A 26,312-nucleotide genomic window follows, 5' to 3' on the forward strand; every position below is an offset into this window, starting at 1 on the left:
ACAGTCTTACTTTCTGCTTCTCTGCATAAATTTTACCCAAATGTCAGTAAAGTCCTATTGATTCTAAGCGCAGTGGAGTACGGAAGCAGACGCAGAAGACAGCAGGCTTGATAGCTCTGACAATTCAAATAGACTTGCACATCCTCATTTCCCTGAAAATCACCAGATTTTCAGTTAAATAATTATTTAGACTGGCCTTGTTAGTTTTCCTATTAGTTTCTGAGCCCATCTAGTTCATGAAATGTTGATTTTTCTCTACAGATGTGTTAGAAACCTGCAAACCCTCTGCAGTAAGGAAGAAGCGTGTAGTTTTTAAATTACAGCTGAGATACTGCTGAAGTCACCTCATTCTACTTGAGCATTTCAAGAAAACCACTAAATACAGACAGGCTGGTGATGATATTAATAGTAGTTGAGGTCTTGGCAAATTTCTGACGTTAAAAAAGCTTAATTATTTTTCTCTGTAGAGCTTTCTCATTAAAGTGAGAAAATTTGGGGCAGGGGAGCTGTGAGTGTTTTTTAAATTGGGGACTACACTCTATAAACATTTTGGCATTAGAGTGATTCCATCATTCATAACTTCATCTCCTACAGGTTCCATAGCATATGTCATTTAAAGAAATTCATTTCCTACTGAATGATTTATGGTATCTTTGAGGGAAAACAGACTGATCAAATGCATCAAAAGTTTTCAATATGATACATTTGCCATGGGGTTATTTCCTTATTCCTGCCAACTCATCCCGATATTTCTTCTTGCTACTAAAAACACTTATACGGTTGCATTAAGATTTTAGTTTCCATAGAAACTGTTATTGGCTAAAGTAAATACAAGATGGTAAGAAGTGTGACTTTCCTAGTCCTGCGAGCGTGCTTGCAGCTGCCAAATTTTCACCACCTAACCTTTCACTAGTATTTACTGCTGTGTGACATTTTTAGCTATGCCTCCCTTCTAAGAATATGCACACTCAGTTGAGTGGCTCTTCCGTGCTTCCCAGAAGGTGTGTGAATATTCAGAGCTATTTCTTTGCCTCATTGTACAAAAATGTAGGTTTCTCTTCACCGTTCGTTGTGTTTTATTTTGCAGACCTCTTCGCTAAACTCCACAAGGGAAAATACGTCTCTTTGTTAGCCTGCACATCAAAACAAAGCTTGAGAGTGTGCCACCAGGTAACGTGCAAATAAAAAGGAAATAAGTATTTGCCTCATTGCAACCAATGATTTTCACATTCCTTCAGCATTTCAAAATACAAACGTGAGCCCTGAGCATCCTGATGCTGCACCCGTGCTAACGCCAGCGGCAGCTGTGAGCCCCTGAAACCTGTGAGAAAAGGCATGCCACACTCCCGAAAGGCTGCGCTGAATTTATGGGCAGTCATGTCTTCCAAAGGACAAAAAGAACTGCATATTAATCTCCTGTTCTCAAAATTTCTCTTGCTCCCTTCCTAAATGATTCTAATGCTTACTAAAAAGGCAAAGTCCTGATAATAATCCTGTAATTCCCTCACTTCTGTATAAATTTAATTGCATTTTGAATTCAGGCACTTTTCCCTAACATACACAATTAATAAGTCTTTTCTTGTTCTCTTCAGAACATTACTTTCATTTTTCTTCTCATTTAGAGATCTGCTGCAGTGCTCTGTGCTGCCTGAGATTTGCCCTTATTCCAAAGAATAAGCCTTTGCATGTATATTGCATTGAGAAGGAAAACTCTATTATCGTTTCTGAAAATAGCAGCTGAAGACAGGAGGACTCTTTCCTGACAGAATGTGGAAAAAGAAGGCGATGCTGAAGCTTCTCAGTAACACAGGGGTCATTTGTGTATTCTGCTTACTGATTTGGGCTCAGAGGATGGTCTTCTCATCCCCAAGTATCAAGTTTTTTGGCACCCACTAAAGATTTCCCTTCTACATCATTAGAAACCTAAGTTCCTATGAAAGACATACAGGCTTATTTTCAGATGCCTAAACACTCTGACAGATCGAACTTTTAATCTTTATGCTCCACTTCCTTTGTTGTAAAACCATTCTTATCCTCTGCCCAAGACCCACAGGGTCTACCTAACGCCCTAAAATCCACAAATTTCCTTTGGCTGCCGCTAGGCATAACTGTTCCTGAAGTCTGCTCAGGAAGGTCTTTCTTTTGCAGGTGCCCTTCTAAGCTACTCCCATACGCAGCTGTCACAGCGGCCAGGAATAGTGCTGGCGCTCTGCTCTGAAGTCTCTAGGGAACGGGAAGAACAGGAGAGAGGTTTCAAGAGACTCTAACAATCGTCGCAAACCAGAGGCTGGAGAAGGAGAACTGATTTTGCACTCAACGTGCCAAGCAGAGCTGACCACCTGCGTAGCTCCGACCCAGTGCTAACACACGAACTTTGAGGAGACCTCAGCTCATTCCTTGTTCTACCTTAACGTGACAAGCGTAGGATGAAAGCTGCACTTTTGTGCCTTCACAGGAACTTTTGAGGCTAAACATAATAAAGAATGGAGAAAGGAACCAGACCTCCTGGATGAGAAACCCAAAAAGAAAAAGCTCTGAGCTTACAAACAGTGTACAGTAGCCCAAGTGCATTTATGTATCCTGTTTCTGGACTCTACTGTCACTTTCCCCCCCCCACTACAGCCTAGGGACTAATAGAAAACATAAGCGTGCCTAATGCTACCTTTCTCCAGAGCACAGACTTAGCCAAAGCATTACAGAAGACAATCCATAGCTTAGACTTCATTACTGGAGCAAAATGTTAACACATTTTCAACAAATTTAGGGATGCTGTAAAATAGAATAAAACAAAAAGAGTACAGTGCCTTCTAAATAAAAACGAAGCATTTGGCTGTTTATCCTTCATCGACGAACATGTCTCCAGAATGAAAAAGCTTTTTTTTTTTTTTTTTCTTCTTATGAAAATGACTAGCAAATGCAAGAACAATCACAAAATATCTGTGTCTGGAGTTATGGAAAAATATTATGAAAAACGAATGTCAACCAACAGGGCTGAAAGAGAAACTAACTGGAACTCACTGTTTGTCTCTCTTTTTCAGAAATTAAGAATGCCAATGGCTGTACAGAAGGTACACTGACTGCAGCATGAGAACAGACTCTGTTTCTAGCCATCAAAAAGACCAAGAGCTTGACAGATTAATTAAGCTACCAAATAAACGTCCCCGCTGGTGGATATGGCAGCATATGGGGAAAAAGTGTGTATTCCAGATGGTGGTGAAGAAAGTTTTTTGGTAACTATGACTGCTTATAGTCCTCTAAAATCGTTACTTGCTGATGGTCTTCTGTAACAGCACACCTAACAGGTTTGGGTGGCTTACTATGGGTGTTGATAATCACACTGAAATTTAGTTTACTATAAAAATAAAAGTTAATTACAGTTTTTATGTTTAATAGAAAAGTCAAGACTTATTTAATATGACACTTATTTCTATCAAAAGGTAGCATTAGATCAGAAATGCATTAAATGAGGTTTAAAAGATTCCCATTAACTTCTTAAGTTTTTAATGACAACCCACGGATGAAATCCACTCTTAGAATTCTGAAAACAGATTAAAGAATTTGCATAAACTGGAAGAAGTCCCCTAACGCAGTTTTAAAATTGTCCAAGACTATGGGCATAAGGAGGGGTGGGGGAGGAATGAAGAGAAAAGTCACCTAAATTTCTTGGTTTACAGTAAAAGATGTGTCAATGCACAACAGCATGTTGTGCTTTCTACCTGCCAAGGCTCCTACAGGGAAGCAAGTTCCCAGGTCAATGATGATCCCACCAGATCATGAGAGATTAACTTCTGGGATAGCTAATAAATCTGTGATAAGTGGTACCACGGAAGTAAGAAGTATTTGTTGCTAAACTTCGTTCTGTGTCTGCAGCTTATACCATAGGCTGGGTTACATACAGGGCAAGAGGCTCTCACTCTGCAGGTACCAGGGAAGTTTTCTTTTGCACACAGGAACTACCCCTAACCATAGTTCATTATTGATGCTCACCTGAGTGCAAGGGTTGCTCCCACCTGAAAGTAGAGCTGTGGAAAAGAGCCTCTGAAAAGCTGGGAATTTTGGCAAGTATCACGCATACAAGGTGCTGCTCTCTTAAGCCAATATACCAGGGTTTTTACTAGAAACCTCCATGCAATCACAAGCTGCTACTGCTTGACTTAGAGCCAAGCCTTCCTGCTGCTATATGAGTTTTAGATCTTCTGTGGAAGTGACACAAACAGGCTTCTGTAACACTCACTCACCTGCAGTCAGCACTCCTTTGCTCAGCCCCACAACACGGATCAAAGCAAAACTGACATGACCGGCCCCAGAACGAGCGTTTTGTTTCACACCGTTTGCAAGATCCCATCAACAGCCAACCCAGGTGCTGTTTTCATTCTGCCCACACACAAATCAATGACAAAAAGCAAACTCATTCACACAGGTGGTGCATTTCACCACCCTAAAAGTCAAGATTTTTTCATACCCTTCATTTAATGCCACTGCTGTCAAATCCGTTACATGTTGTAACAAAAACAGCCTTTATGTAACCTAATAAATAAAAGTCACCAAGGCAATAGCTATGCATAAATTTTAGCTAAAAACATTTTGTTAGAAGAACATGAATGTCCTCTGTAAAGCGGGTAGCATTTTAAAATAATGTTCTAGCCATTGTTAATACTTTATTGCTATTCATCATAGAACCATTAATCACGGTGAACTCATTTGGTATTAATGTGGATGTCATAAAGTACTTCTGTTGCATTTCAATTATAACTCAGCCTTTAAAATGCTGCCAGGACTACATGGAAAGCTTTGAAAACCAAATTTGAATAGTCTGTTCAGAGATAACTACAATCGCATTCTGGCACGGAGAAACAACCTTTTCCGTCCCTAATGCCTGCCCTCGTGGGGTTGAGGAGCCCGTGGGGCCGTGCCCTGACCCAGGGTCTGCAAGGAAGCAGGAGCACAGTGGGAGGCTCTGGAGAAGCCGCAGCCATCCAGACCCAGATGTTTTCCTCCCCGGAGATGAGAGTAGGAGAAGCATTCCTTTGGGCTGCTTCAACCCCACTGGTTCAACTGTGGCTAAGCAGCAGCAAGGCCATACTTTGAGGGCCCTCAGGAGATTTCCTTTTTTCCTGTCACTCCTGTGATTCCCTGAGGCACTGTCTTGCTTGCAGAGCTGAGTGCTTTGGGTTTTTCTCTCTGATGTATAGTTTCTGTCCAAACAAAAACACCAGAGAGAACATATATGTAGAACCTACTGTCTTTAGAGAAGCAGAGGAATATGCAGTACACCAGAGCAAGCCTAAGGGAGCTGATATCCTGACCTCTCTGGTGACAGTTTTTTTAAAAAAATTCTTTCTAGCCTCAAGAAGCACTGAAAGAAAAAAACAGGCAGCACAAAATGCAACGTGGACCTAAACAACTATCAGCTCCTTGCCATCAGAGAAGCAAGGAGCTTGTGTAAGTTTACCTTGACAAACCAGGATTTTTGTTCCCTCGCTGCCAGCAGAGCTTCCATCAGCATTTTACATACAGAATCAAATGACAATGGCTCAAGAGTCATAACGCTTCTCATCAAAACCCGTGTTAAATCGATAAAAGACAAAGTACTTCTTATTGGCTAAGGGAACTTTTTTTTTTTTAATTCTTGCATATAATTTCCATTCTATTTTATCTAGGTCATCAACGTAACATGTAAGCACACAGCAAAAATGCCTACCTTGGGAGCTCTGGCATGTTTTCCACATCTGGCATCTTTGACAAGGCTGATATCTAGCAGCTCAGTCTCCTAGAAGGAAAAATTGCAACACAGATAATTATTACATTAGTCAAAAAGCCTCGTTGTGTTAACAGTGCCCCACTTCCCACATCTGTCAGGGGTTTGCCTGTTTGCAATGATGCCTGGCCAAACTGAGAACAGTTTCAAGGAGTGTCCTGTTCCACTTCAGCTGTTGTAATAGCAATAGTAAGACCTCAGACACATAACTTGGTTTCTTTAAAGATGTGTAGGTCTCTTATGATATATAGAATATACAGAAGCCATATGAGTCAAGCTTATTTTCTGGATCACTAAATACCATCTGCTGTGCTTTCTTCTCTTTTTAATATAATTTTAGCATTTTGATGCTAGTCACAGTGTGAAAAAGGCGACGTTACAAACAGAAACCCCTGCCTCTGCAATAGAAAATCTACTTTATTATTACCAGAACATTTTGAAAAGTGCACATAAAACCCAAAAAGTGTTATATCTACAATGATAACAAGTTCCAACAATTTTAGTGACTACTGCTCAGTAAAAACCATGGACTTTTGACAAGCATTTCATAGTTCATATGTTACTCTTGAGTTGTGGGTTATACAATACTCGGAACAAAACTGGCACGTGATGACAGCTTCTGTTAGGCAAATTCCTGTCCTCCCCTATGCACGTGCAATGTGAAGAATCAATCTCCTTTCCCTGATAACCTCTTGGGTCTTCACTCTCCCTGCCAGTGCCCGACAGCACGGGAGGGATGGGGCTGAGCCAAGCCCACGGTGCCCTGGGTGCTCCTGCCAGTGCCAGCCCAGCAGGGTGCACCCGCCCCTCCACAATCAGCACCACCTCAATCAGCATTCACCTCTCCAAACACACAGCAAATTACAGCCTTCAGCCAACATCATCTTCCCCAATTCTCGTCCTGCCACAGAGCATTTTTGGATGTTGCCATGTTTGTTCTTTCTTGAATGTCTTAATACTTATAGGCAGGGAGCGTTTGGGAGGAAGAAGGATGCTGGAGAGCAGAGCAGTGAGATTCCCAGCTGCCGGCTCCCTCGCAAGCACACACGTCCACACGGCATTACGTGTGTTCTGCCAGAAGCAACACCAACTCTCCTGCGAGACACGGCAAGATCATCTGACCTGATTTAGCATTGCTTGACAATCTTAAAGCACATCTTAACACTGTTCGTCTCATTTACACTAGCATTTGGACTAATAGCCCATATTAGCATGGCTCAATTACATATTAAATATAGTCTAAGAGTACTTCAGCAGGAGTGTGACCACACTGCAATTACAGCTACACCAGTTCAATGCATTTCAGCCTTCCAGCAGTAATTGCAAATAATGTGCAGAGAATTTGAAATCTCTGTGATGGACAAAGCTGCTATATTTTTTTTTTTTAATTTCAAGGAGAAAAGAAAAAAATTTGTTATGGATATGTTATTTTGCCACAAGTTACTTTGTATCCTTATTTCTTTTCCCTTTTAAGGGACCCTGCACAGCTCTTGTAGACCTTTGTTTTCTACTAAGACATAAACTGTACCAACAAATTTTCATGCCACCGTAAAATTCATCACATTCTCCTCTGTCCCCCGTATCAATCCCAATTCTCTTCTTATAGTACCTGCTGAATTTGCATGAGCATTTTCCTCCCTCTTCATCTAGCCTGTTTAGGGGAAACTTGCATTTTTGAGATCATTATTTTTTGTTCTTACTTGCCTGAAAGGGGACAAGGGTATCGAAACTTGCAGAGATTAGGAAGAAGTATAAGCAGGGTCATAAAATGTGATATTTTATAAACCTCCTTAGGAAATAACCCAAACTACACCAATACACAAGGCATAATATGTCCATGTGAGCCTCACATGGACAGCTGATCGCTGTACGTAACAGTTTGTCTACAGCTGTCTCTGTTCCAGCTCAGGAGCAGCTGATGGTTTGTGAACCCAACGTTCAGGTCCAGCTTGAAGCTGATCTTACTTCCAGATCTAAACTACATTGATCCTTATCCTGCTCGACACGAGCACAACTGACACCAGGAGTTAGGGCAAAGCTCAATACAAAGTGCAGAAAAGCCCTTAATGCACCATCATCTGGGTAATCTCTCACTCTTCAACGAGACAGCTGTGCAAAGAATATCTAAAAACGGCAGAGAACAGCGAGCATTAGCTCTCCATCTCCCAACGTGACTGGTCTCCAGGTCTGGATGGGACCAGCTCCTCACCAAGGGAAAATGGTTGCAACGGGTGAAAAAAGCAATGCTGAAAAAGTAATGCTGATTTTTACCAGCCACAGATCTGTCCCTGGGTTTTGTGATAACATTCCCACATTCGTATCATTTCCCTCTCAGTAGAATTTATGTCTCGAGTCCCAGTGATGTTGGAGTAGTGCAAATATGTCTCCATGTATTTTATTTCTTCTGAAATCTAGCCCATGCCACATCTGCATCTCAAAATGCAGCATCATACTCCTAGTGCTCGTGTATATGTTACAAATTATTTGTCAATTAAACCAGAATTTGTTCCCCCTCCCTTTTCTTTTAAAGTGTTGGGAGAGGGGAATCACTCTGTTACTCTTTCAAGTTGCTCTTGTGAAACATGACATTGCGAATTACATCACATCACCTGGGATATACCAGCAGTGGAAGGCAAATGCTGTTCAACATAGAAAAAAAATAAATAAAATCAGAGTGAAAAGAGCCAAAGAAGCACCATGAAATAGCTACTCATGCAAGTATGGCAGCAGGTGCATCTTTAAATAAAACAGGAAAATGGCTTATCTTTGAGTTAATGCATGCAGCCACTCAGATACTGGCAGAAGTGAAAATAATGAAATACGGCAGAGCTACATTCAGGTTTATCACACTCAGAGCAAGAACTAAGGTGGGAAACAGAAGAGTCATGACATAATTACAGGGAGAAGGAGACCAGACAACACTGCACAAAAGGTAAGGAATTGAAAGGAAAGCCAGGGCCAAGAGCCAACGTATTCCATGAGCATCAAGCAAAGGGAAGGCAAGGCAGGGCAGAGACAGGCTGAAAGTCCATCAGCAGAAACCATGCAGAGCAAACGTGCAGAGTGGAGCACAGAGACGATGGCACTTCGGATTTATGGGCCATGTGCTCAGCAAGGGTGCAGGTGCCCAAGTTTGCTGTTATCGGACAAGAACGTGGCCTTCAGGGTGAGAGGCCAGGGGTTATATTTACCACAGCAAACAATACTCATGCCCTGAGGTGGTCTCCGACCCACTGTGAAATGCTTTACAGAAGCTACGGGCACATGCAAAGCATGTCATAAAAGTAAGATTTTGCAGACCGAAAGGACTGACAAGCCCTAAAAATAAAGGCTTTAACAGCAAACACATGAGAGAAATGAAAGACGCTGAAGAAAAATGGATCTTAAACAAAGATGCTGAGCCACACACAGTGAATTTCAGAAGGTTTTTTTTGGTTGGATTGGTCTGGCATTTTAACTTTTAAGAAAAAAGAACAAACAGAATTAATCATTTATTCACTTACAGAAGTGCAACTAGACCTCCCATAATACAAACATTAAAAGACCCTCTTAAATGGAATAACATGCATTAGAGACACAGAAAAGGAAGAGGCAAGGACCAGGCCCCAAGGACAGTACAAGGAACCTGAACAACCCTGCTTGGGTCTGCATCCTGGATGGAGGAAGATGAGGAGCTATAGGGTTGTTCTGGAGTTTTGACTACTACTTTCAAGCCGCTTGCATGCCACCAAGCCATCTGCTGAAAATGTTATAGCCTAAGGACCCAAGACCTAGCAAGGCCAGTCTAAGACGACTAGAGGAAGAGTGGAGTTTTGTGGGGCTGCTTTGACAAGATCAGCTGGCATCGCTGTAGGAAAGGTTGACCCCCTGAACATGCATCTTGTGGCCTTGCTGCTCTGCTACCTCTCTGACATAGAAAGCAGGTTTTTTAATCCTATCCCTATAATCCTTTACATCCTTACTTGATAAGGCCATTTAATTTGGGGGGATGCTCTCCTAGGTGGTAATTACGGAAGCCACAGGAAAATAAAGTCCAAACTCTCAGCCACCATCAGGTATCAGAAAGGAATGGTCCAGCTTCCATAAGTATATTTGATATGTATTTTCAGGTCTGTAGAAGCAATAGCCCAATAGCTGCTGTAACCTATGCTCTAAATTAAAAGGACAAGAGCAGGATATGCATCCACGTAAGCGCCTCTGCAGGCAGCATTCAGCGGGGCTTGGATAAATCAGAATTCATAATGTGCCATTTCTTAGAAGTTCTTTGGTCCAAAAATACCAAACCTCCTGGAATTCCCTGACCCCTGGGCACTTGCTTTCATCTTTCAAACAACTAATTAAGAGGACAGAGAGTAACTTCCTCCCAAATGAGAGAAAAGACAATTTCCTATTTCCCAATTGCAAAATGTGGGCAGACTTTTGTAAGGGAAAAATACGTTTCAATATTGGACAGAAAAATGCCCCATTTCCTGTGCAGCAAAACAGCCCAAGCCCTCCTTCGCTTAAGTCAACAGGAGTTCTGCTACTGACTTCCTCCGTGAAGGCTTGGAAACTGCACTCTGTGCTGCATGAGGCATGAAAGCCATAGCAACTGGGAAAAAAAAAAAAAAGCAAACCTCTGCAAATCCAACTTTTCCCTATTTAGAGACCTCCAGACATTGCTTATGGGGTTCATTAAACTTGCAATGGAGCAACATCTCTTAATGCAAGTGGTAGATTCCCCCAGTAATTTATAATACAGAAATTCTGGAGAAGTGAATTATTAATCCATGTTTGTTTTCAATTAGCAGCTGAGAGAGATGCATTCATATAGGGCTAGATTGTGTAATCTCACTTTTATGGGTGAGCACACACTCTCAAAAGCAATATATTGTGCAACCCTCAGTGACTGCTTGAGCACTTGTAATTAGGCCCATCTGAATTTAACATAGTAACACCAACTTCTACCAGCTGAGGATCTGGCTCACTCCAATTTTCAACTGCCCAAATGATGCCAAGTGAATCACAGTGTCTTGGGAACTTGCTCGTACGTAACCCCAGCTACAAAGCAGGATTCCTTATGGATCCCACCGGAGAGCTCTGCCGAAGAGCCATCGGCAGCACGGCAGGCTGAGAGCGGGATCAAGTGTCCTACTGAATTTCACAAAAACTATGTCAAGGAGACATAGCAAAAGTGGGTGTGCGTTACAACAGCTGCACGGTTTAGTTGGTCCAGATATCTAATTACTTACATCCCTAACAAAAATAATTCCACTCTGCTCTGAGTACGCACTGTGGCTGAGTAGTCATGTATTGCTCTGACCTACGTTTGTTCAACCTCTATTTCCATGTCCCTTCTGGTCAAATATTCTTTTTCCCCATTGTAGGAAATGTTGCTGCATGCTGCCAGCAACTGTGGAGCACAGTTCTCACGGTCATGTTGCTGTAGCCATTGGCATTTAGGGATACAGTCTAACTGATGCACAACTAATTAAACTCTAAAAACTCATTTTCCACTTAGCTCTGAAATCTGCTCCTTCTAGTTTCAAATCTGAAGAGGAAACTGTGTGCCTGAAAGCCTATCTAATTCTTATAAATATTACCAGTTGATCTAAGAGAAGACACAACATTGCCTTTAAAGTTTGTCTGATGCAGTGCTGGCAAAATAAACTTTGAAAAACTAAGCCAGTTTTGTAAACAAGCACCATTTAGTGCTACTGGATGGCAACATCTGGTGAAAGTTTTCAAAGGAAAAAGGCCATTTTTCTGAAACAAACTTCAAATGGAGACTTAAACACCATCTTCTATTGGGAATAGTTAATCATAATGAAATGTTTCTTTAACACAGAAAGACTCCATTTGACATTTCCTGAACATGAAAGCATTGAATATTTCTTGAAGCAAAAAACTTATGCAGTTCTACATTACTTTTATTTTTATTCTACATTTAAAAACTGTTATTTAAAATAAAGACACAAGTGACTCATTTCCTTACAACATGTTAGAAAGAAAATACTAAGATCGACATTTGAATCTGGTTGGGAACAATTACAAGTTATGCTAAAGAAGTATCTGGCCTTATAGATTCAGAGTAAATACATATGCAAACTCAGCAATTTACAGCCATTTATAGAATACACCTCATTCAGGTTTCAGAGATTTTGACAGCGTGATGATCAATCAGCCACACTCGGATTACTCCAGGACTGAGATTCTCTGCAGTGAGAGTGAACATTTAGCGCTAAGTTAGAAAGGGAGCTTTCACAGCTAGGGGATGTCATATATTATCCCCCTCTTAAAACCATATCTATTTTTCCCCGTTATCATTAAGAATAAATGAAATATCATTAGGAATAGATTGAATGAAACACAGCGATTTGCCTCCTCATCCCAAAGGAAAACTGTGGAGGACTGGTGAGGTTGATCTAACAGAAACCTGCATCGACGGCTACAAGAAGAAATAGCAAGGCTGTCGATGACATTAATGGGAGCTGAGCTAAGGTAGCGCCGTGTTTCCCTGAAAGTCCCGTTACATAATTCATAAGCTGCACCTCACCGGAGAGAGCCAGTCCCTGAAGAAACTGTCTCCATGTTTCCTCCTGGCAGCACACAATTCAATTACCAGGCATCAAAATCATCTGCTGTGTCAATAAGCAAGCAGCAAAGTAGCACGTTCACCCTGAAGTCAACGGTAAAACTCTCCCTGACAATAGCAAAACCTTATTCTTCACAAGTTCAAAATATTTTATTACCTTCTCACCTACCCTTTTTAACAGTTATATTATATTAATGCTACAGCTCACCAACTGCCCAAAACAACCAGACCTCTTCTAGCTGCTTGCAGGTGATGCTCTCCTGACAGAGGTATGAGGAGACAATTGCTAGGCATTCAAATAATGGAAGAAATGCTCAGGTTAAACCGAACACATATTTCTAGATTAGCCATTGGCTTCCCAATAGGTTCTTAAAACTTTTTGTGTGTTCAAACTTGGTTAAAGCGATTCCTGAGTGCTCCCATGCACTTCAGGCCCATTCAGAGCATGAGGCTGGGCACGTTTCACCATACACACAGGGGAAGTTCAACTCCTGGACCTGTCTCTCTTGGGAATCATTTTAAGTGGGGACCTGTTTGTCATCATCAGCGCTACATCACCCCACAGAGTTGGTGGAGGTGCTCTGCCATTTCTTCTGCTACCTATGGCACTAAGAGGCATCCCCTAAGGCAGGGAGTGATGGAGATGGAAGGAAGGAGGTAGATGTGCTCCTCTTACACAGAGCAGCAGCCTGGCCAACCAGAAGGGAGGGTTTTAAGTAGTGTTTTGACCACACGAGCTCCTTAGGTCTGGACTAACATTTCTGACCAAATAGTCCAGGCAGACACTCACCCTCTTTACACCTCATGGCATTCAGCCCCGATTCAGGCAAGTGAATGGTTAAGGTTAGTGCTTTGTCCAATTCAGAGTACAGCTTTGACCCCCACTGTCCCAGCTGCCCAGTGAATTCCAAGCCAGCCCTCTCCAGAGAAGCTCCCTTGGCTTGCTTCCTCACCCTCTGCTGTTCTGCTTTCTACAAGTAAATACATGTGGTTCATTAGACAAGGAGGAAAGTGATGCACTTGGGACCCCGTTATACCTCGCTCCCCAGGTGGCTCTCCCAGCACTCTTGCTTAAAGCACCTGATGAAGTGACCACAACTACAGTCAACGGTAACTGGATGGTGGATGATCTTCTCCAAGCAAACGATTTCAAGGGGTTTGGTATAACAGAATGGAAAATTTTCAAAAATCACTTGAACGGAATGACTTCTTACCACCCGAAATGGGTTATCTGCAAATCTGAACCTGAGCTAAGCTTTATTGGGAGGTCATTAACTGTTCTTAATTCAAAAAGAGTTGGAGGACCTCAGCACCTGCAAGGCAAGTAACTAGTATGTATGATTTGACTCAACTGCTCTGGGAATAAGCTCCAAATACCTTGTAAGGTTTCTCTGCTTGCAGGTTCTTCTTGAAGTGCCAAGTTACATGACATCCCTACTGAAAGGCCCTTATAACAAGCACTCCTATAGAAGAGTAAGCCACAAACTGAAAAGTTTTTACTATCTTAATAATGCTTAGTTTCCCAGTGTATCCCTGGAGACATAACAGCAGCAACATTTTCTAGTACAGGGAAAATAGTCTGCAGTTTATATGAAGCACTGGGCTATTAGGAAAAAAAAAAATGAGAAGGAATTTTCATGCTAAGTACCCTTTTAATAATGAAAGCAAAACAAGTCTTCTGCATCTATGCATATAGTTCTTTGCTGCTTCATTAAGGAAAATTTCATTTACTTGGATTTACAGACGCTATGGCTAAGCAGTCTAGAAACTGGTGCAGAGATTTCACAACACAAGTCTTAGTGCAAAGAAATAGTCAGGAAGCAGAAGAACTCACAGAGGTAAAGATGTGCTACCTGTTCTCATCCCAGCAAGCTGACTGACACAAATGGATGAAGGACATACCAAAGAGTCAGAGTGTTATGATCAGCAATCATCTGAGATTTTAGAAGTAATATCCTGAAAAACAGAAAATTTCCATCATGACAGATAAAACTTTAGTCTGCCCCTCTTCAGCCATGTCCAAAGCTACAGTTCTAGTCCAAAGTCACCAGTGTGTGATCTGGTGTAAATTCAGCTTGGCATATAAAAACAGTAACTTCCCTTGTTAGTCAGAGTATCAGTATATACTCCACAAAACCAAGCCACAACCCTTAATCCTACAGCCTAAATACACAAGACAGTAAGTGGATGAAATGAGAAATGGGTATGTGACATAATCTCCTAGCAGGACGGAGGGAAACAGTGGCAAAGCTGGAAAAGTATCACCGTATCTTAGTCCCCCACCCATTAGCGTGCAGTCTGCTTACCACACTGCTGCCTTTGCAGCACACTCTAACTACCAGTGCTTTATCTTTCCAGGAAAGGCAGTGTGTCCTGGAGCTATAGAGATGGATGCAGGCTTGTTAAATGTTTTTGGAGAAATCGGTGCCCAGACAACTCTGGTTACAAGTGATGTGCCACAAACCAAATAAGAAATCAGTCCCTGGCAGAGCTAGAAACAGGTGCCTGGTCATTTAGTTTCCCATTAGAGTGTGCTACCTCCCATGGCCAGTCAGCTGTGGATGAGCTGTATGGTTGCTTTCCTGTTTTAAATGTTTCAAGGAGCTCATCCAAAGCTCCTTCAGAAGCTGCATACCGCCACGCTACGCTGCGACACAATGGGAAATCCCGCACCAATAGGAGCTTGTCTCAAGTTCAGGGCGACGCAAGCACACCCGCAGGTCGGAACTAGAAGTTTCTCTTCCAAACAACTTGGATTTCTTGCAGCTGGCAGTGGGAGTTGCACAATACAAGCACCTCAGATGTACTGGTTGGAATTGTTTTGGTTCTGCTAAAATTGCTCTCGTGGAGCTGCTCGTCCCACTTGCGCAACTGGGTAACAACAGGAGGAAAAAGAGAACTGATGATGTGCGGCCGTATTCAAGAGAGGAAAGAGCTGGGGGAGGACCTACTTCAAAAGAAAATACAAAGCATATTGTAGGCAGCCTTCATAATAGTACTTGACTGATTTTTATTCACATAACTGGGAATAACCTGGCAATTTCTAGCTTTAGAGTCACAAGGAAAAGTATAGTGAATTGAAGTTTTAAGCAGCAGATGAAAAAAGCAGCATTTCTATTACGAAACTTCTCTTTTCATATCAAAAGTCATAATCATGTGTGATTATGGTGATTAAACACCTTCCCAGAAAGGGCCATATCATACTTCAGGCGTGACATTCTGGTGCCATTACTTCATGCTGACAAGGCATCATGGACTACGTAGACCAGTACTATGGTTTATCTTTTGAAGCAAGTGTATTAGTTTCAGCAGTGCCCCAAACAGAGAACAGCTGGAACAGAGACTTTCATCTCAGGTGGAAGAGCCACTGTACAACTCCTGCCTACTGCCCCGAACCGCTCTACCACCACACCTGACATTGCAGCTCTTCCTTAGGCAAATCTCTTGTTGATCAACAGAAGAAGATTTTTCCATGATTGAACCAGATCACGTCCTTTGAATTTCTATAAAAGCCATTTTCTACTCACGCAGCATAGATTTGATGCATCTAAAAGAATACCAACACATTTATGGCTTTGAATATGGTTTTAGAAAAGCCTGGAGCTTTTCATGTTTTGTACATGTAAATATAACAAAACTAGGAGATTAGGAACTTGGAATTGCTCTGCTCCCTACATAGCACAAGGAGCTTTAAGGTTAAGGCTCAGCATAGCAATACATGCCTCACTTACACGCCTGTGACTTCCGTGGAAGGATAAGGTAAAAGGATAAAAACTGAAAACTGTTCAGAAGCACAACATATATTCCTGCCAACTCCTCTAGAGACTGCCCTGGCTTGTGTTACTTAACTGGAAAATACACAGTCCAGGCACACTTCCAACTGGAGACTCCAGCTATAACATGACGCTTAAGCACTAAAGACAATAGCGGAAAACTCACAAATTGACCTTTGTAAATAAAGGCACTTTGTGTTTTCTAGTGTCCAAGGTTTGGTTTATGGGATGTATTTAAAGCTGAAACTGCACTATAAGACATGTTGACAAGATTTCTCCCCAAGGAAAAAAAAAATCTCTTGGGATCAGCTATTTTGCTAGCATATCTGTTATTACAGGGTGAAGATTTCTCACTGAGGTTTTGAATAAATCATCCTGCTCTTATATCTAATCCATACCAGACCTGGACACTGAAGAAAACCTAAACCATCTACATTTTAGAAAATGGAAAGAAGGGGAAATGACCCCAGCAGCTGTAGGCACATTAGTCTGATGGGCAAAGCTTTAGATCAGATGATGAAAGGAGTATAATAATGTGAAGGTAAAACAACAACAACAACAACAACAGAGACTCCATAAGATGCCAGCCAGATCATATCTAACTACGCTAATAAAATTTCTTCTTGGCACAGGAAGCTTTGAAGATCTTCTTCGCCTGAGTTTTGATTAATTACGTGAGCCAGAACCGACACAACATCATCCAAAACTGGTCACCAGTACTCAGAGGGGAATTTAACTTGAAGAAGGCATAGAGAGGGTTTCAAAAGCAATCACAGGGCTGGGAATATGCTCTTCTTCAAGAGGACTAAAAGAGCTTGGCTTCCACAGAACAGCGAAAGGAAGGCTAAGAGGGGTATGATTATTGTCTATAAATATATACATTGTCTAATCAGTTGACAAGAAGTAGAGCTATTCAATCTAGAAAGAAATAAGAAGTGAGCTATATAGATTCTAATAAGTACAGGCAAAATTAGGACTATTTTTCTTTAGATACTGAAAGCAAAAATTCCCTTTCAAAATGGAGTTTGACATGTTTCTGAATATGAAAATAATACATGCACTAAAGAATATACAAAAACATAGAACACAGAAAATCTTTTCCTATAGTATAGACTTAAAGGAATCATATTTATTTACAGCTAAATCCTTGACTTCTCACTATTCCAACCACCATACAAGCTTTATCTATAAAGTTAGCATGGACAAGGAAGAGAATAGTTCATTAAATACTAATTCATAAGTGGCCTATTTAGTAGGTCTTGATACTCCAACAATTTCAGGGGAGCTTTATCCCAAAGAAGATTTATACTTCCAGGCTCTTTATGTCAACATCAGAAAAAAACCAGCAGAAGTTGCACACGCGGAAAGAAAGGCTTTTCCCGGATGGAGCCTCGACAGTTTGCTCCTTTCCAAGAGGATGAAGTACACCAACAATACCAGCTGAAGGTGTCCACATATGACCAAACAGATGAGATTCATTTAGGTGAGTGCACAATATAAGCATAAGAAAGCACTGGTTTGTCATCAGGCAAATCATATTTTGCTACTACATAGTTCCTAGCACAGTAACTCGGCAGAAACTCTCAATGGCCACCTTCTCCTCCTTGTGCTGTGCCAGCAGAAAAATGATTCTTGTCGGAGAACGCTCACTCCATCCTCCTGTGACCTGTTTCATTTCACCTGCTGTTGCCGTATTTTCATTTCCCTTATTACCTCCATTTGCTGCTTACCTTGTAAATATAAGTGAGTTTAGGACATAGTTATTTGTTTGGTATTTATTAGGGAATTAATTAGAGGGGAGTAAGAATTTCTTGCTAATTTATTTTGTACAAGCTGTAATCATTATTATTTTTGCATGCTCCCAGGCTTTATGGATAAGTGCATTTTAAAAATCAAAGAAAAAAAAAAAAAGAATCCCCAGATCAGAATCAGTGGGTGAATCTCTAAAGGTTTGATTTACATTCATCTACTATTAATCTGAATGCATAATATTCTTCTTTTTTATTTTATAAATCTCTAGATAGATCTGGGAAATTATTTTTATTAAGGTACTTGCATATGCATGCCTCAAATTCTTTGTCTTGGCAGCTGTACTTGAAATTAAAATTTACACTGAACGAGGAAATACGGGTCATTCTGCAAACACCAGAGACATGAAGTCAATGGCAACTTGTTGGAAGACCCTGAGTTCTTGCCAAGCTACGTTTCCCAAAATATTTTGCCCTACACCACACTCAAGCCTCAATCATCAGCTACCCTCTCCTGCAGGAGCCAGCTGCTCTAAGCATGAAAAGCACACACACAAAACGTAACCAAGGCATAGTTCAGCAAAAAACTTGGTGACACTTAAGACGGATGTATGATTAGGTCTTCTTGTCTTCAAACTGAAGAATGCACTTTTTTTTTTATAACAGGGACTCACTTCAGCCCACACCTGAAGTGTGCTAATAGTTGGTTGTGCTCAGCATTACACTCAGCCATGCCGTAACACACTCATAATTTTGCATTTGTTTCATTGCCTCAATCTAACAGTTGGGGGGCTGTTATAAGATATTTATTTGCTATGTATCGCTTGTGTCCGCTTGTTGTCAGCACACACACACAAAGACATTTTTCTTTCCTATCAGGGCACTCTTTGCTCTTTCCTGTTTATATTTTGTTCCAGTATGCAGAGCTAAACGCGAAGCGGCCAAGCCAAGGTTAGCCCTGTTGTCTAATGATGTTTCCTTATTTAGCAGTTAGTTTTACTGCAATCTTCTGGTCTCTCCCCCACAAGTGTTCTCAGTTCTGTTCTCTGGAGCATAATTATTCTAAGTACCTTTCCCCCAGCAGCAGCATGCTAATACTTCTTGGCTTTTCAAAAGAAGGTTTGTCTTCTTGAAGGTGACCGAAACAGATCTTGAAGAAAGTATCGAAGGGCTCAATCCTGACAGGGTACTGCAACAGCAGATTAGGACCCACATACTTTGCGGATCTCTGCGACTGAGATATCCAAGCCTCCAAGATACACAGCACAACACCGCAATACTCTGCATTTTTGAAACAGGCACAACCAACCTGCAACCCTGAAGGGCACTGAACACCCAGGCACACTGGTTTGAATCCATTCATATTTCATATTATCAGAAAAAAAACCCTGTATCACTGCATGCACTTGTCCAGCACTCTCCATTATACGCCCTGGATGTCAGCTCTTCATTTCTTTGCCAAACTTTAACCATTCAGCATGCAATAATCATGCTGGATGATTGCCTGGGCTGGGGTGGGTTGGTTGTTTTTATTCTTAAAGTAGCAGCCAGGGTGATTTTACCAGTTTCCTCAAATGAAGCTGCAATTTCTGAAATAAGGCACATCTCTCCAAAGGAGATGAATGGGAGCCAAAATGGTTTGGAAAATATGTTTTATGCATGCTCTAAAATATCAACTACTTCTTGTATATGGGAAGATCTAATGTCTTCCTGCTTGGAGAAATACCTCTGGATTTTAACAGTCAAATAAATTCTTTTTCTACAAGACCTGTAAAAATACAGCCAAGTTTGTCCAAACTGTAACACCAGAAAGTCTCAAATTGCACATAAGGAATATAAAAAATTGTGCAGAATATATGTTCATATTATTATTCTCAAAATGCATTAGGAAACTAAAATGAAGTTTATTCTAGCATTTTATAACTTCTAAGTTGTTGACTTTGCAGCCTAAGTAACCTCTTAACAAGTGTCTCACTTCCTTCTAAAGGAAATTTCACATGTAATAAAATTATTGTTAAGAATCAAGCGTAAGAATTAGTGTGTCTTTCAAAGCAGGCTAGGTTGCCTCCAGAATAACACCAAAAAGCACTATTAATGGGTAAAAGCATGCTAGTTAGAAGAACAAAAAAAAAAAAAAAAGCCTGGCAGACTTAGAAAATTGATGCTTTTTTCAGTAATTACGTGGATTGAAAAACAGCTATTTTTGTTGACATCTTCAAAGAAACTTTTAAAGTTATGGAAAGTAAACAGAGGAAAATTAGGAGGCACAATGTTGGTGGGGTTTTTTTTCCAGAAAAATGGTAGTTTGAAAACCAACAATGAAAGAAGACAAATCTATTTCGGAGAACAAAGAGAACGCCATTTGGGTAAAGGCAAGGGTTAGTGAAATCACCTACTGTGATTTTAATCCATGCACACATCAGATCAGGCATTTTACTGATGAGATTTTAATTGGTGCTTGGTCACCTTTGAAAATCCCTCCCATAACACATAGGCTGGCTGTAAATCAGGACAGTAAGGATGATGACACAAGATAGTCAACTTGATAGCAACTGTCTGACAGCTAAGCCCATTAAAAGATACGTAGCAGGGGAGAGAGCAAATAAACAGGAACTTGCTAGAAGGTCAAATTTGCATGTTTTGTGGTCAACTCTTGCAGCTTTATGATGACAATTGTGATATTTAGGGTTATATTTGGAGATTTTTTTATATTATTATTATTATTTGTAAGTCCAAGCTCCTGTACAGGAATTACAAGATGAAACATGGGGTGTGATGTGTAGAGGGACACACAAGACTTTAAGCACGTATCACCTCGCCTTTTTTATGTGTATTCAATGAAAAATACTTTACTGAATTAAATCAAACAGATTTCTCAGGTTCTCATGATCTTTCCCCAGGTACCGATGAGCAAACTCTAGGAAGTACAGGCTATGTTTACACCATGTTCCCTTAGTTTTTGCAGGATGTTTAAAATGAAACCACCGGTGGCAAATCAACAAAGCTTCTCACAGAAGGGTCAAGGGTGACCGCAATGAACACGTTTTACTTAATAACAAGCAAACATAAAATGTGCATAAACCCTGACATGGTCGTTGGGTATGTGAAACAGCTGCTTTCCAGTAACCCTGATTTTGGCCTCACTGGACCAGACCCGGAGGTATTAGTCACTACAACTAAAAGAATCCAAGTCTATGCTGCCACAGAAGAGTTTTTCCCATTATGTATGAAGTGTTAAATAATCTTACTCATTTACTCAAGCCAATGACTAACATTACAGAAGTTTGCACAACTCTAAATTTCACTGCAGAGCTTTTGCAGAGCAATTAGCTAGCAGAAAGCCAACCTCAAAAAAGACATTTTGGCCATGACTCTGATGGCACTGGCTGATATGCCCGTAACCACAACCAAAAAACTTCCTAACATAAACATGGCTCTTACTTTCTTCTGATATTGTTCCCATGTATGAAGAGTTTTAAGAGCTTTGCTATAAATGTAGCAATTGTCTTACAAATAAACAGACAAGAGGGACTTGTAACCATCTTTCTTCCACATATTTGACATGTATTCCTGTTATGAAACTTGCCTCTTCTGTAACAAAGAAAATCCCCCACGCAGATACACGATGTTGTAAAAATTTATGCTTCTTTTTCAGTCTGGATTATAATCTCCAGGATCTTCCAAACCTGACTCTAAACACTAATCTGTGTATCATCAGCTCTTGCTCTATAGGTACATGACGACGTAATGGCATGCCAGTTTCCTTTCCTAAAGCAAATACAATTTTCCATTTGCAAAAATTTGCAGAAACGGCTTTAATTTCTCTGAAAATTTGGCGTTACCTGTCAGTCCAGATCAGAATTTATCTATTTCAATACAGAAGGGCCTCTTAAATTCTAACAGTGTTTATCTGTTCTTTAAAAGAAGTTTTTATTCAGATTGGTAGAGGCTTAATCTCTCTCAGTAGTCTCAGCCTTTTCAAAGGGATAATTTACCACCTCAATAAAAGGAGAACAGAATAACATGGCCAATTAAAAAGATGAAGAAGCTAGGGCTTTCTATTAAACTTGACATTACCCTCAAACTACAATTGCAACTATCCTTATGGATAAACAAACCTTAGCCAATTATTGCAGCAGCAAATCAAATTAAGATACAGTATCAAACCAGATTAAACATGAGATTAATTTCTTGAACAAGTACGTGCCCAAGACGGCAGAACTCTTCAGCAGTCTGTTTTTACACAATCCAGTGTATCCTTGTCATCACGGCCCTGAAGGAGGGATACAGATCATCAGGTATTGGGAAATGTTTAAACCACAGAGCTGTTTTAGCACCGGTAGGAATAGTTTTTTTTTTTTTTCATTATTTTGAATCATTTTTGTTATGCATTTAAGAAAATAATTTGTGCTTCAGAAGGATCCTGTCAATATTTGAGTAGCATGTCTAACCTTCACCAAATAAATCAACCAAACTAGACTTTTATTGCCCTGGATATAGTATCTACTTTTGATCATCTCATAAATTATTGCTAACCTCTGATTCTCAGAAGATTTTGAATGATCTATTATCACACAAAAGCCTAAATAATGTAATATTATTATTCCATTGATAGTATATAGTTTTCTCCCCTCCAAAATTCAGAGTTAAATAAAACTGCAGACTGGGCATATCGACTCTATTCAGTTCAGAAATGTTGGAGACATTTCATTGGTTTTTCTATAGTCGCCATATAGGGACAGGAATCCACACATCGTCTTTTCCCCCAGCAATAAATCCCAAGTAAAGACGACAGCAATGCAGAGAGTATTTCTCAACATCCTCTACTGCCAGATCAATTTTGTTTCTGAAGGAGTTTCTTGCTCCATCAGCGTCCGAGGCAGACTAAACACCAGGCAGTATGAAGAAGCAGGAAAGACTCGTTTCCTGAATGGATTTAAAAGGGAAACTTTGGAAATAGCCAGAGAATTACCATGTACTTTGGCTACATAAATCCTCCTAGAGCTTCCCTGGAATATAGAAATCCTCCCCAGGACTGTCTTAGCATTTTTCTGCATTTGGCAGCTGCTGCAAAAATGGTTTACACTTCAGGAGCAGATGCAGCGATTCCTCCTGAGCTATCCCACACAAAACATCAACACGTGTCCCGTACATGAGCGGCACGTGCTGATGAGGGAAGCGCATCTCCAACACTGCTGTGCACGGCACACGCTGTTGACTGTACGCTTTGAGCCCTTGCACTATGTTCCCCAGTTCAGTACTGCTAGAACTTACCTCAATGCCCCAAACCTTTGGACAGCTTCCGAGGCTGTTAAAAAGCACACAGCCCAGCCCATATCTTTCTCTGCTTACAAGTCTAGGAACCAACCATGCACTTTGTAATAAAATGTGTCCTATGGGCCTGCAGAATCATCACTTTGCCCTTTATATGCATATGTAGCATATAAAGTCCCTGTTTCTCTTCTAACCTCAAAATTAGATTGTTTCCAGAATGCTAAAGATTATACAAACTGAAGAAAAAAAAAAAGAAAGAAAACTTCTTTCAGATATCTGGTAGGAATACGGATTTATTTCTAAGAATTATGGTAGTAACTGCCACTCACCATAGGCCTTCATACATCTGCATTTACAGCTCTCTGAGCACAAGGAGATAGAAAAAAAGATCTGCTTTGAATTTATTATGTAATTTCTACAGCTTTTATGGAAGACATTTTAACAATTGTCTACTATGCACGCAGGTTAACATATGTCTTATATATTATGGAGTCAATATCCCACCCAATGTAAATCTCAAAGTTCAGCATGCCCCAAATTAAATTTTGTAATGACTTCTAAAGACGACAGTACAATCTGCAATGTCAATACTGTACTGTAGTCTATGGTTATAATTTGTTAGGTCAATAATTCACCACAGTCTACTAAACTTAAGACTGGTTTCCTCAAGAGCGCTAAAATAAATGTTTAAAAGGTTCCCAATAGCATATTTATAATCATCTATAATTAGCTCTGCAGCATCACAGAAATACATCACAAAAATTATATATATAAATCAGACCACGATCTCAATTTCACACTTACTCTCTGAGGACTAGCATAAACAATTGCAAAACCTCCTCCAGATCATGACAGCCTTAATCCACAGCACAGTCTGCAGAGTCAGTGAGACTCCTTGATGTTGTGCTCTCCTTTGACTACATCAAAAGTTTGAGCAAAAGCCAAAGGCCGATTCCCATTTAAGAAATAACAGGACAGCTTCTCCTGAAAGCTCCTTCTCATTAGAAAACCACCTGATCTCACCTTGTAATTCATCCTCAGCAAGCAGCTGAGAGCAGTCAGGTCTTTGGACTGCAGTTATCACAGAAATGGACTGGCTGTGGGACCACAGAGTGTTAAAGAGAGGTGAAGAGGGAAGCATCCTGACCCCAGCTAGCACAGAATTCAATAAAGGAAAGCTCCATCATGAAGACATCCTCTCCTTAATGTGGCTGCTTACTGTATTCAGATGTAACGTTCTGGGCAACCTGCAAGCCCTGTTCAACAACAGTCAGTAAATTACTGATTTTCAATAAGAGGATGAACAGCAAGTGTTAGCTTGGTTACCCATATTACACCACACTGTATTATTAAAAAAATTAAAAAAATTATCTGTTAGACAACCAGGACTTCCATGGCATGCAGAAGTGCTGGCTGTGATCTGTGGTGTTTGAATGCTTTCAAAAGCTTGTCTCTACCTTAGGGATAGATACAAGCTCCATGAAGGGAAAAAAATAGAGGGGGGAAAAAAGCCTAGCTGGCACATGTTAATGTATGGCAGCTCAAATTATACTGCATATTGCTGGATTCCTTTTTTTCCATCTCTATGCCAGGAACAATTGACCTAAGGCAAGACTTTTTATTGCAACTTTTGGCAGATCCAGTCAATATCCATTATTTACAATTATACTTTTGTGTGTGTGAGTTTCTGCTGCAGTATCTCTGTCTAATTGTCAAGTCCAGGGAGGACTTCACCATATAATTATTCCAAGTTCATTTAGTAAGTGATGCAGATGCAAAATACAGGAGAAAAATAATACCAGTACAAAATTGCATTCCTAACAGCACTTCTGCAACGTATCTCTCTAGGCAGAAATTACATGGCGAGCTAGGACTGAAAAATCTCTAAATGTGCTTGAGACCCTTTTTTTCATGTTTCCTTCAACATCCTTTGTTTTCCTAATCCATAGCGACAGGCAGCTGCCTGGACCTGCACTCGCCAACTCCCACTTCTACCACCGTGCAGTGCAGCACAGACCCGACATCACAGACCTTGCTTAGGAAAAAAAAAAAAAAACCACAACAAAATTGCAGTCCTGTACGCCCATGTTTTAAGCAGAGCTGTTGCAAATAACATCTGAGATTTCAGAATTGGGGAGAAGGGGAAGCCCATGGGAACTTTCCTCTGCCTTCTTCGTGTATTTGCTCTAAGCAACTTGCTGGCGCGTTAGTGCAGGATGGTGCTGTTATACACGCTGCACCGCACTGCAGGAACAGCTTTGCCTTCAAAGGCCAAGTCACTCCTGGTCTGGGAACGATCCTGGGCTGGTGGACAAGTGAGGACCAGGAAGAAGCAGAAGAGCCCAGGGAAGAGACAGAGGCATAATGACAAGCAGTGAGGAGGCACCTCAGCCACCCTCTAGAATAAAGAGCCTCAGAAGAAAAAGCCCGTGTTCTGCACCAGGCGACAGGGACATCAGGGCTGGAGGACAGCACCGACTTCTGTCTGAGGACCTGGTGTAAGCACGGACCTGCTGCCTCCGAAAGTGACAGCTCAAAAGTTAAACTCAGCTTGACTCAACTCAACTGAGCAGGAGGTTCTGGACTTAGAGCTGACAAATTTTTGATGTGACATTTCAGCAGGATGACAAACTTATAATAAGCTGATACAGTTTGTCATATGACAAATCCATCTAATGGCCACAGGTCCTGAACTCTCCCTCTGGTTAGCTGAGGGCAGATTAGGCAGATACCAGTTTATTGCCAAGCTGCATCCATGCTTCCCTCTTCTGCTCCTGGGACAGCCAAAACTTTTTCTATGGAAAGATGAAAAGGAGGGGTGTGGGGGAGCCAAAGCAGTTTCAATATCCAATACACGACATGAAATACACTCCCGTCTGTACTTGCTTTCAGGGCTCTTTGCAAGTAACCATGTCTTGATGCATCTCCCTTGCTTTCACTCATGACACGTTCCTTTTTGCAAGCATCTTCTAGCTAGTGGTAAGAGTAAGCTTCGGGCTGGAATTTGCAAATGCACTGAGTGTGGGAGTTGCTCAACTCCCACTGGAATAAACGGTATAAGTACTAGCAGTGCTAATGGAGGAAGGCAGCCAAGAATAATTCCTCTGAGACATGAGCTTGTATGAATTACCTATCCTGCTAGGACTCTTGGAGGACAGAGAAGCTTTGGCAAAGCTGCACTTTGA

The 26,312-nt window shown here is 40.9% G+C and overlaps 1 protein-coding gene across 4 annotated transcripts in view; it reads right to left on the reverse strand.

Annotated features, from left to right (window-relative positions):
* Positions 1–26,312, reverse strand: part of PLCB1 (phospholipase C beta 1) — a 396,670-nt gene that overhangs the window by 280,479 nt on the left and 89,879 nt on the right. For all 4 annotated transcript variants that reach the window (XM_054820497.1, XM_054820498.1, XM_054820500.1 and 1 more), the window contains exon 3: positions 5,702–5,770. In XM_054820497.1, the coding sequence (XP_054676472.1) occupies positions 5,702–5,770 (69 nt within the window). The remainder of the gene's footprint in view (positions 1–5,701; positions 5,771–26,312) is intronic.

Source organism: Grus americana, chromosome 3, assembly GCF_028858705.1.
Source record: "Grus americana isolate bGruAme1 chromosome 3, bGruAme1.mat, whole genome shotgun sequence".
Classification (NCBI taxonomy): domain Eukaryota; kingdom Metazoa; phylum Chordata; class Aves; order Gruiformes; family Gruidae; genus Grus; species Grus americana.